Below are 12,651 nucleotides of genomic sequence, written 5' to 3'. Positions count from 1 at the left end.
ATTTAAAAATAAAAAAAGGAAAAAAGTATCTTTTGAAAACCCTAATGTAACTTGGCATTTTTGGTAATTTTACTGTGACATTTAATAAAAGCATAATTCACATTAATTAATGTACTTATTTCCTTAAGAATGTGGGTGTAACTTGGTTTTTTCAGGATGCTACAAAAACCCATGAATCTTTACCAGAGTCTGTAATGTTGATTGATACGTTAGTTATAGTCATTTGAAGGATAATTTGCTGATCTTTATATTCTGAAATTTCTTATTCGGCCATGCAGCTGACAGTGTCTAGTCGATTGGGAATTTGTGGTAGTTCCAAAGGTTTCCCATGAGTAGGCTGATTCAGGGCCTTCAGTGTTGAGGCAGGCACATGGTGAACCTCTGTGTTTATGGAAAAGCAACCCAGAGTTGCTTGCTTATTTTCTTGTACTTTTAGAACTCAGGCATTGGCACATATTAATCCCTGTATGACTTGCAGGGACTTGATGATGATTACCACTTAACGAGCAGGAAGAGTTCCCCCGAGTGACTCGAAATGTATTCTAGTGCTCGCTTCCAAATTACTTGTTGCATAGTTTTATATTAACTACCTAATTTCATGCACTTAGAAAGTCCTAACAGTTTCCTTCTATATTATATAAGACATAGTGTCGTCCACATTTCTGTTGCCAACAAAACATGTTAGCCTTTCTTGTCAGTGATTTTGACCACTCTGTCCCTAGTGTCCCAACCTATCAGAGGATTGTTGTGTCACTTGGAAATGATTTTGTGTCCTCTCCTGTCTGTCCTCTCTTCCTCCTCAGATATCCACACTGCTGCTGTTCTTTCTGCAAAAGTTTCTGGTAAAGTTTATTACCCGTTTAGTTTTCGCTAGTTCTTCCAGTACTACCTGTCATGTGTGTGAATAAAGAAAGAACAATCAAGCTAGTTTTTTTAAAAAAAAATCATGAATAAATAAATAGTTTTCCTTTTGTCTTTCCAAGTGTTGTTTAAAATGAAACTCTTGGAAGACAAGTGTCAAATAAAGTTGCAGCCCAACTGCCCTGTTGTAAATGAATACTGTTCCCCCTTTGAGAAAGGACCTCAGGCAGCCCAGGCTGACCTCACCCTTGGCATATAGCCAAAGCTGGCTTTGAATTCCTGCTCTTCCTAAGTGGTGGGATTCCAAGTGTGCTTTAAGTAAATACTTTCATAAGTTTTAATTTCTTTGTCCTGACAATTTTGTCAATTTATTATATGCATATTTGTATACATATGAATTGATTCTCAGCCAGTCTCCTTTATATTTTGCTACTACTCTTTGGTCTTGGAAATATTTTTAGGCTCCTGCCTTCAAATTGAGAGCATTCTCCCTTTCTTCGTTTCCTGCATAATTTCCCTCCCATTACTCTGAGAAGACTATCTGCATATGTTTAGCTCCTCTTTCCTTGATCCTAGACCAAATCAATGTCCAACTTCTTACGGCTGCTGCTTTGATGCTTAATTATCTTTCTTTTTATGCTGAAATCCTCTCATATTTCCCTTCTCATTAGTTGAAGTATAATCATTTCCCCTCTCTCTCTCATTACCACCGTCTCTCATCCAGTACCTCCTCTTACATAGTATTTGTCTAGATTTTCTGATTCTTGGTATTTCAATAAAACCTTCCATTCATACCTTACTTTGATTTTCCTTTTGCAGTGCTGTAGATCAAACCCTGGGGTCTTATGCATGCTAGGCAAGCACTCTGCTATCAAATCAGCTCCATCCCCAGACCACACCCTAACTTTTGACTGTATATAAATAACTTCTTTCCTTTATAATCTACATGCTGCTATTGTAGAAGTCTTCCTTTTAAAAATCCTACTTCGTTTTCTTATGTAAAGGTTGAAATGTCTGGACTATGGACTAGAAAAACTTGTCACTATACAATTTTAAAGAGGCTTGATTGAAGCCCACTAATTTGAAGCATGTCAACAGGCAAAACTTCATCCTGCTTGTTTTTATGCTATTAACTTCTTGTATTTAAAGAATTTTTCTTCTTCAGATTATATCATTTCCCTTTCCTTTTCCTCTTTCCATACTCTCCCATGTACCTCTCCTTGCTTTCTTTCCAGTGCCATTTGCATGTATATCTTAGGGCTGAACATTTGGTGTTCGGGTCATATATATTTCTTTTTAAAATTTCTTTTTTAAAAATTTATGTACAGTATATTTTGACCATATCTTTCCCTTCTACAACTCTTCCCAGATTCTCTTCTCATCCCTATATAACCAGTTCTATGCTCTCTCTCTCTCTCTCTCTCTCTCTCTCTCTCTCTCTCTCTCTGTCTCTCTCTTCTCATCTCTTTCTCCCTCTCATAAAACAAATGTCAAACAAATGTTTAGATTCGTTTATTATATGTGCATGAGTGATTTTCCTGCATGTATGTCTCTGTACAACATGCATGCCTACGGATGGTTGGGAGCCATCACGTGGGTCCTTAGTTCTCTGCAAGAGCAGCCAAGTGCTCTTAACCGCTGAGCCATCTCTCCAATCCCCAGAAATCTTTGTTGAGATTTTTTCTCACTATCAAAATCCTTGGTCATATTACTGACATTATGCTACATTTGTGACCCTTTTTGTTTTATTTTTAGTCCCATATCCACACTTCTATCTTTTCAGCTGAGTCAAATTTCCCTTTCTATCTTCTATTCTCTAACTTGCTTTCCTTCATGATTGTAATGATTTCCTGTCTCATATAGACCAGGCTTACTTATATTTTCAATGAAAGCTAATGTGAAATCTGAACTCTTTACAAGTGGATAAAACTAGAAAAAGAGCCAAAAGCCCGGTTGATAATTGTTTTTAATTTTTTTCTGAAATTAAACATGCTGAGTTAAAAAGAAATGCTCATAGAACAAAACTGTCTCTCAGCCAACCAAAGCTTTCAAAATAGAAAAGTAGATGTGTATATTGGAACCATTCCATAATATAATAAGGTAACAAACCTAGAGATAGAAAACATAGTTACCCTAGAGACTTTATATTCCAGATAAGGAGGCACATATATTATATATGAAACACTTAGAAAATAGTTGTAATAACCAACCTACTAAGTAAATACTCAGTTCTGGAGTGTAGAGTTTAAGTGTTATAAGTATTCAGAGAACAGGGAAAACATTATTGCTTGGCATCACTACTAATGATTTCATAGGGGAAGTGGATCTTAAAGGAAATATGCAATTTGGATTAGCTGGACTTAGCTAGAAGACTTTTGTTAACATTTCTCAGTAAAAAGATAATTGTTCAGCAAAGACCCACGGGGAAAAATTAGCTAACTATTTAAGAAAACAGAAAATTTTGTTCCAGGAAGTAGTAGGGAATATAGTCAGACAGTTACAAAGGAACTAATTGAGCAAGAATCTTGAATTCAAAATTGAGGAATTAGGAATTGTCGAAAGGAAAATCATTTTACTGAAACATTCTTAATAATGAAAAATTTACCTTAAATTTACATATCTAAAATGTTCTTATACAATACAAAAAAAAGCTAATTTTGAATGTTTCACTGTGTGCCAAGCATTGCTTTAAGCCAGTAATTCTCAACCTGTGGCGTATGGACCAGTCGGAGGCTGAACGACCTTTTCACAGGGGTAGCATATTAGGTTTCCTGCACATCAGATATTTGCATTATGATTTGTAGCATTAACAAAATTAGTTATGAAGTAGCAACAAAAATAATGCTCTGGTTGGAGGTCACAACAACATGAGGAAGGGTATTAAAGGGTTGCAGCCTTAGGAAGGTTGGGAAGCCTTGCTCTAAATGGTGTCTCTTTCCACCTTTATGGTGCCCTTTGCAATCGATTCTTTATTGTCACCCTTATTTTACAAATGAGGGTGTGGAGATGGAAGTACTTTTAACAAGCTCAAATTGGAGTAAGTCACAAAGCCAGAATTCATTCTCACATAGCCTTTGGTAGTAGAGTCTTGTCTAATAAATACACAGCCTTCTTAAAGAACTTCTTAAGTACTAGAAATAAGATATTTGGAAAATTGAGCCTTGCATGTTTTTATTGAAAGATTATTTTCTTAAACACTACTTGTTTTGATAAATATTAGTCTTTCCATCACCCCAAATATGTATTTTTTGTTTGGTCTGTGTTATGTCTGGTTAGGTGTGGGTGTTTATATGTGTGTGCATGTGCTTGGAGGCCAGAGGACACCCTTGGGTGTTGTTTCTTAGATGCCATCTATTTTTTTCCCCTTTGAATTGTGGTCTTCTGTTGATCTGGAACTCACCAGGTAGGTTAGGCTGGCTAACCAGTGATCCCCAGGGACCCAACTTGCCTTTGCCTCTCCAGTATTGGAATTACAAAGTATGAGCCATCATGTATGGCATTTTTAATGTAGGTTCTGGGAATTGGACTCAGGTCCCTGACTGAAGTATCTCCTTATCCTCTCTATATGTTGACTTTAACGAAAAAAGTCTCAAAAAGACCCTTTAGAGTAGAATTTTTTTAAAAAAAATAAGTTCATTTATTGTCATTTGAATTGATATTTTTTATCTCTTATAAAATCTTTATGCTTACATTTTTTTCTATTATCACAGGGCTTCTAGTTGGGACTCTTGATTCTGTCTTAGACTCTACTGCCAAAGTGGCTCCATTTCGCATCCTACACCAGACACCAGATTCTCAAGTTTACTTGTCAATTGCATGTGGTAAGTATGATTGTTTAAAAAGCCCTACAGTTCAAATATAAGCAAGATACTACGATAATTATAGCAGAACTCAATGAGCCTCAAATTCCAAATTGAAGAGTTAATAATTACAGAAATGAAAATACTTTTGCTAAAACATTCTTATTAATGAAGATTTTAATCTTATTTAAATGTAGAAGATATTCATATCTAAAAACAAAATCAACTAATATTGAATGTCACTGTACACTAAGCATTGTTACAAGTGCTTTGTATGTAGGAAAACTGAATATTCAAATGTTCTTATACTCCTCAGTTGTTGTAAGATTTAGAAGCAAGTTAAATGCAACCATTCTTTGTGAGACTAGCAGTCCCACCTCCCTTTAAGAATGATTACAGATTATTAGGAGATTAAAGCCCTAGTGCAGTGAGTCCTGAAGTATGTGATCCGGCAGTGCAGATTCTGAGCAGGCATTGGTTACTGTGATTGCCACCTGACTCCTTTATAAACTTAGTAATTCCTTACCAAACTGCTGGGAAGATCAGACCTTCCCCATTAAATATCAGTGTTCTTTTTTTCTTCTAATTGTAACTGAGATGAGAACATGGTTTATGGTAATCCCAAAACTTAAAAGTTCTTCTCTGAAAAAGTAGAAGCCTGACATTTGAATTTTTTATTTACATACCTGATGTTTCTCAAAACTTTGAAATATAACTTTGAAATATTAAGGAATGATTTGCAGGTACAGCTACATTATCATTCATACCCAGATGGTCCAGAGCTTTCCACAGAGTCTATTGTGGGTAGCGTGGGAAAGAGATGGTGATAAGTCTTTCTAATAATACAGATCAGAATCATTTTAACTCATATGTAATATTTGTCTTTCATTTCTATGTCATTTCATTTCCATTATAATAGTGAACAAAACTAGAATCTCATATTTATGGACTTTTAAATATTGACTGATTTCTCCTCCCCTCTTTTCTAAAGTGTGTGTGTGTGTGTGTCTGAAAAAAAAATACACATGAATTTGTAGACATGTCTCATTTGTGAACATACAGCCTACAATTACATTTATTAGGATGTGTGACTGTGAAAGAAATTCCCCTCTAAATTTCCTTTAGTCATCCTGATAGGTCTGTTCTCCTGACTCTTTTAAATTACATTCTAGCAAAGCTAAATGCAGATAAGATTAAGAGAATTTTATAACCGCAGTTCTGAAACTTATTAGTCAAGATGGTTTTGAAAAGTCTTTTCTACTTTAGAAAAGTAAAATGTTGCTATTCTTGCAGATGAAACTGATATATAAGTATAATTCTTATTCATAAGATGAATAAATATCTACCTGGATTATAGAAAATGAACAATTTTGCAGTGTCAATCAAATTTTACTGTGATCCTCTCTATATCATGGGAACATTCTGTGCAGTCAAGGTTATATTTCTTTTTAATGATATCTGTATAATCCATATTTCTAGAAAGAGTTTTAAAGATATTTGGTAATAAGAGAAGTGGGGCTGGGTAATGAAAGTCTCTCCAAGTGAAAGCAAACCTAGCAATAAGAATATTTAATATAACCCTCAATAAGACAGCTAAGCCTGACGCTGACGCAATAGGTCTTAGTGTTTTTAGTATTGCCACAAGGTTTCTGACTTCCATCATGCAATATCTATAAGTTTGCTGCATATTTTAGCGAATGCACTGGCTCTTACCAAAGGGTTTGTGTGTTTAGTAACCGTAGTAAAAAATCCACATTTGTACAGCAATGTGAAGGACTGTCACATGCTTTCTATTTTCAGTCTTGAAGAATTTAGACACAATGCTAGTAGTTGTATTTGACCAAGGGTTAAAATGTGTGAGTGTGTGTGTGTGTTTCCTAAACGTTTCTTTTTAAAGATAATGGCTTCTTTTTGGGCACTAATTATTGTTACCTTATTTTCAGATTTTTTGTATTTCCTTATGAGTTATTTTTCTCCCATTTTATTAAGTATTGTATTTTTCTATTTATAATAAGTTTAACTCTACTGTTCGTACTCATATATTCAGATAGAGAATAAATATATTTATTTCTATATAGCCATCTTTTGTGAAAGTGACCAAGTAATTTCATTTCTTCTTAAACTAAATTTGTTTAAATATAAAGAGAATGTTTATTAAGGAGTTTTCCTTGAATCATTTTTCTCTATATTATTAATCAGGGGCCAACAGAGAAGAAATAACAAAACATTGGGAATGGTTGGAACAAAATATAATGAAGACTTTATCAGTGTTTGATTCAAATGAAGATATTACTAATTTTGTACAAGGCAAAATAAGAGTAAGTGGAATGGATGGGCGAATAAAGAAGATGTGGTATATATTCACAGTGGAGTTTTATTATCCTATAAAGAAGAAATTATATAAATTTTAGACAGTGTATAGAATTGAAGATAACTATGTTAAGCAAAAAAAAGCTAGTCTCAAAGTCAAGTAGCCCATGTTTCTTTCATATGCAGAATTTAAATTCTACATCACTCACACAAAGTGAAGGATGCTACTAAGGGAACTAATGGGAACAGAGAGAAATGGGGATAAAATGAAAGACAAATATTACATGTTTCTCTCATACACAGATTTAAATATATATTAAAATCTAGATTATAGAAATAGAAATACTATAAAATGACAAATATTGCATGTTTCCCTCATGTGTAAATTTAAATATATATTAAAATCTACATCATATGCATACAGATATATGACATTGAAATTGGGAGTAAGAAGGGATCTGTGGGAATGGAGATAGCGGGGGATAAGAGAGGGTGATGGATGCGAATTATGTGCAAAGTACAATGATGTGCATTTGTGGAGATGTCATAATTAAACCCAGTTTATACATATATACTTTTCTAATTTTTAGAGACGGGATTTCTCACTGTAACAGTCCTGGCTGTCCTGGAACTCACTCTATAGACCAGGCTGGCCTCAAACACATTGAGATCCACCTGCTCTGCCTCCCAAGTGCTGGGTTTAAAGGCATGGGCCACCACCACCGGCTTTTTATATATTTCTTAAACAATAAGAAAATTTGAAAATTAACTTACCTTTAGTTTCGTCATTACTTAGTTGGCATGAGTTCTGAGCCCTCAAATAAAATGTACATGATTCCATAAGAGAACAAGCGATATGGATGTATTCTGTAAATGGAGCACTAAAAGAGAGTCTTCTTCAGGAAAGATTGGGGTGACAGAGAAGGTCAGCCTTTTACTGGCACTTTTTATGACCTTCAGCAGCACACTTGGACGCCAGGATAAGTGCTTCAGGAAAATGTGCAATGGCTTGGTTTTGGTGCTCGCGTGAACATTCCCAGCGGTGTTTTCTTTTCACTGTCGCTTAAATAGGATTTTGAACAAAGCTTTTGTTTATTCTGAAGATGTTTGACACCTACATTTGTGATAGCTTCTTATAAAGGAAAAAACACTGCCACTAAACTAAAGACAATGTGCTCCTCTATATCCTAAGAGAAGTGTGCATATGCAGACATATATACATACAACCTATATATCCATAGAGGTCTATTTGATCAATACCTCAAATGAGAAACTTAAAATCTATACTTAAAATTAAATATGAAAAATATTTTGTTGCTAGGTGATGGTACGTTTTCTGAAGCTATTTTATCTCTTCCAGGGACTAATTGCTGAAGAGGGGAAAGATTCTTTTGCTAAAGAAGATGATCCTGAGAAATTTCGAGAAACCCTTTTGAAATTTGAAAAATCTTTTGGTTTACCAGAACAGGAAAAATTAGTAACGTATTATTCCTGCAGTTATTGGAAAGGACGGGTTCCTTGTCAGGGTTGGCTCTATCTAAGTACCAACTTTCTGAGTTTCTATTCTTTCTTGCTAGGATCAGAAAGTAAGTGTCTGTTTATTGCTTATCATGGCTTTCAATTTTCTGAATGACCTATCAACTCAGTGGTGTTAAGTTCTGTGTACAGTAATGGGATTGATATTGAAAGTAATTAAATTATATGTTCACATCAAAGAGGTTTCAACCACAGAAAGACTTTGAGGCTCTCTATGTAACACAGGGAACAATGAAAATGTGGATAGAAAATCTTAGACATAAATTGAGTAGCAGATGAATTTTAAGTGATAAGAATCTAGTATATAACCACTTCTGTCTTCTTAGAAGCTGCCCGCTTGCTTTCGTATACGTTTTAATTCTTGTTTTAAACATGCAACATAAAGTAAACCATTGTACCTCCTGATCTACATCTCATTTTGCAGCCAGAAAGGATCAAATGGTATTATTTATAGCATATGTATAACTTTTACATCAATGGTTATATAATTAGATAATTATATATAAAGAAACAGATTTAAACATCACATCAAAATCTTTTTCTAATTCTTTAAAATGACATCTGTCCCAAGTATTGGATATATAACTCAGTGGTGGCACATGTCTGGCATGCAATAGGCCTTGGGTTCAATCCCAGCACCATTAAAAAGAAAAATCAAAAAGTCAAGAATATATACCTGTTTTTTAGAATCATTGATTATTATATACTTATTACAATGCTTCAAAATTTCAACTAACTTTGACTTCTAAAGTTCTGTGTCATTTTTCGAGTGGTCATGATAAAAGAACTGAATTATGAACATAAATCAATATTGAAAATGTAATTGCACAATTCTTATTTGCAGTTAAACTCATTATCTCCTGGGATGAAATCTCAAAACTAGAAAAGACTTCAACTGTTATACTAACAGAGAGTATTCATGTATGTTCCCAAGGAGAGAATCACTATTTTTCAATGTTTTTGCACATTAATGAAACATACCTTCTTATGGAACAACTGGCAAACTATGCCATAAAGAGACTTTTTGATAAAGAAACATTTGATAATGACCCAGTCCTTGATGATCCTCTACAAATTACCAAAAGGTATTTAAATATTAATATTTACTTCTCTTTTCATCTCTCATTTGTTGGGGATTTGAGGTAGTCCTGCATGCCCAGGCATGGGGACAGAGATCAAAGGATAACTTGTAGAAGTCAATTCTCTCCTTCCACCATGTGGTTTCTGGGGATCAAGCTCAGATCCTCAGCCTTGGAAGCAAGCACCTTTACTCTCTGAGTCTTTTCACTGGCCCTAATATTTACATTTTAAAGTATTGTTTGGCTGTAAGAGTGGTTTAACAATGGTTAACATTAAAAGTTAAATGCTCTGTATTATATGATAGTTTTTCTTTGGCATTGATCATTGATGTTTATATTTGTAAGTTTATTTGAATACATTTCAGAACAGCTTCTCCTCCGTAAAATTTAATTCTAAGATATAATGGAAGTTAGGTTTGGAAATTATTTTCTTAATTAAATAGGATTTATATTAGAGTATTTCTTTGTTCTGATTTCTGTTGCTGTGATGAAACACCATGACCAAAGCAACTTGGGGAGGAAAGGATTTATTTGTCTTATACTTCTATATCACTGTTCATCATTGAAGGAAGTTAGGACAGGAACTCCAACACGGCAAGAGCCTGGAGGCAGGAGCTGATGCAGAGGCCATGCAGAGATGCTGCTTACTGGCGTGTTCCCCATGGTTTACTGAGCCTTCTTTCTTATAGAACCCAGGACCACCAGTGCAGGGATGGTACCACTCACTATGGGTTGGGCCCTCCCCCTTCATTTGCTAACTAAGAAAATGCCGGGCAGTGATGGTACAAGCCTTTAATCTCAGCACTTGGGAGGCCAAGGCAAAGGGAGTTCCAGGACAGCAGGGGCTACACAGAGAAACCCTGTCTCAGAAAAAAAGGAAAGGAAAGGAAGGAGGGAGGAAGGTAAGGGAAAGGGTAGGAACTAAGGAAGGAAGGAAATGCCTTACAGGCTTGTGTTCAGCCTGGTCTTATGGAGGCAGTTTCTTAATTGAGGTTCCTTCCTCTCTGATGACTCAGCTTGTGTCAAGTTGACTAGTGAGCACAGGGTAATTTCAGAAATGTAGGGAGTTTAATGGGGTTAGGTAACTCTAAATTTGTCTGTTTGTATGTAGTCTAGATAATTTAAGTTCTAGAGTAGTTAAGCATATTGTTTAATTTTAAATTAATTTACTGATACTATTAACATTACTATGTAGAGACAACTTAATAGAGCCAGTGGACCATGGGCTTTAGTTTCAGACTGGAGAAGTCTCTTGAAGTTAAACCATTTCTCCGAGTCTTTGTTTGCTTCTCTGTCATTTCTTCCTCTGTGGGCCCTTATTAGGAAAGAATGAAATGTATGGTGGTTAAAGGTAAAAGACCTGCACACGTGCTCATCATTATTAGTGCCTACATCAGAAGTATCTGACTAGGTGGGAATGGGGGCATGTGTATCTAGTCCCGGCACTTGGAAGGCTGAGGCAGGAAGGTCATTAGTTCTGAGTCAGGCTGAACTCTCCAGGGAGGCTTTATCCTCAAGGAGGAAAAAAAGACTGTCTGATCATTTTTCATCATTATATTCAGCTTGCTGAAAGTGGGCAGAGTCTTTTAGTCTACTCAACACTTAAACAGTTGACTGAAAGGGACTTGGCAAAGGGGAGGAGGGAAGAAAAGCCTTCAGAATTAGCTAGTGAAAGTCGTTTGGGGCAAGGAAGATGAGGATATAGCCTGAGAAAGTTTAAGAGAAACCCAATCCAGAGCCTTTGGATAGACTAGACTAAGTGATACGGAGGTTTGTCATATACTAACCAGGCCCGATTGGGTAGCTAGTCATTTCTCACATAGTTTCTAAACTATTGCCAGCATTCAGATGCAGAAAGATTACTTGATGAATCTGTGAGCTGAAGTTTTATACTTTATTACCAAAGTTAGGTCTCTGCATGTTTTACAAATGGAACTCTTTCATTGAGAATTTAAGGCTCAGAGCTGGAGGGATGGCTCAGAAGTTAAGAACACCATCTCCTCTTGCAGAGGACCCCGGTTTGATTCTCAGCAACCATACAGTGGCTCACAGTTGTCTGTAGCTCCTTTTCCAGGAGATCTGATTCCTTCTTCTGACCTCCATGGGGACTAGGTACACAAGTGGCAAACAGACATACATGGAGACAAAACATTCATACAATAAAAATGAAGATATAAATTCTTTTAAAAGAACGAACTTAAGGCCGGAGAGATGGCTCAGTGGTTCAGAGCACTTAACTGCTCTTGCAGACCCGGGTTCAGTTCCTAACACCCACATCAGGTGACTCAGATCCACTTGTGTCTCCAGCCAAGGGATCTGCTATGCCCTGGCCTCGAACATCTACATGCACATGGTCCAAATAAACTCATACAGGTACACCCACATTCACAGAAATAAACACAGTTTAAAGATCCACTTCATATTGCATTATTGTTAGGCATTTGCTTTTGTAACGTTTTTCCTCCATTGACCACTAGAAACATTCTTTTAAAAATTATTTTCTTCTCCTTCACAAGACCCCACCCCTAGGTTAAGAAACACAAGTAATTAATGACTGTTAAGAAAGGGAGAGCTAGTTTTCCCTGGGGATGAGCTCCTGATTGGTTCCCTAATACCAAGTGGCCAGCCCTAAAATCATATGCATACAAGTATATACTAGACAGATGCAGCAAGTTGTATTTATTTATTTATTTATTTATTCATATATGTGAATATAATATATAATAAAGAAAATATATATAATAAAGAAAAAGAGGCCATGAATTTAAGAGAGGTTGATGGGAAAGGGTGGGGCTGGAGGGAGGGGTGATATAATGTTTTAATTAAATATAAAACTGGGGGACTGGAGAGATGGTTCAACTGAATGCTTTTCCAGAAGACTTGGGCTCAAATTACAGCACCTACATAGTGGCTCACAACCATCTGTAACTCCAGTCCCAGGGGATTCCAACACCCTCTGGCCTCTTCAGGTACTGTGTACACATGATACACTGACTGACTCATATGCAGGCAAAACACCCATGCATGTAAAGGTAAATAAAAAGGGGGGAAAAATCCAAAATTAA

At 35.8% G+C, this 12,651-nt stretch overlaps 1 protein-coding gene across 1 annotated transcript in view; it reads left to right on the top strand.

Moving 5' to 3' along the window:
- Tbc1d8b (TBC1 domain family member 8B) overlaps window positions 1-12,651 on the top strand; it is an 81,737-nt gene that overhangs the window by 12,592 nt on the left and 56,494 nt on the right. The window contains exons 2-5 of the mRNA XM_048428493.3: window positions 4,572-4,682; window positions 6,861-6,979; window positions 8,332-8,557; window positions 9,352-9,592. Coding sequence (XP_048284450.3) covers window positions 4,572-4,682; window positions 6,861-6,979; window positions 8,332-8,557; window positions 9,352-9,592 — 697 coding nt within the window. The remainder of the gene's footprint in view (window positions 1-4,571; window positions 4,683-6,860; window positions 6,980-8,331; window positions 8,558-9,351; window positions 9,593-12,651) is intronic.

Source organism: Myodes glareolus, chromosome X (assembly GCF_982192425.1).
Source record: "Myodes glareolus chromosome X, mMyoGla1.1, whole genome shotgun sequence".
Lineage (NCBI taxonomy): Eukaryota > Metazoa > Chordata > Mammalia > Rodentia > Cricetidae > Myodes > Myodes glareolus.
Note: the sequence above shows the minus strand (reverse complement) of the source record. Positions and strands in the feature narration are given on the sequence as shown.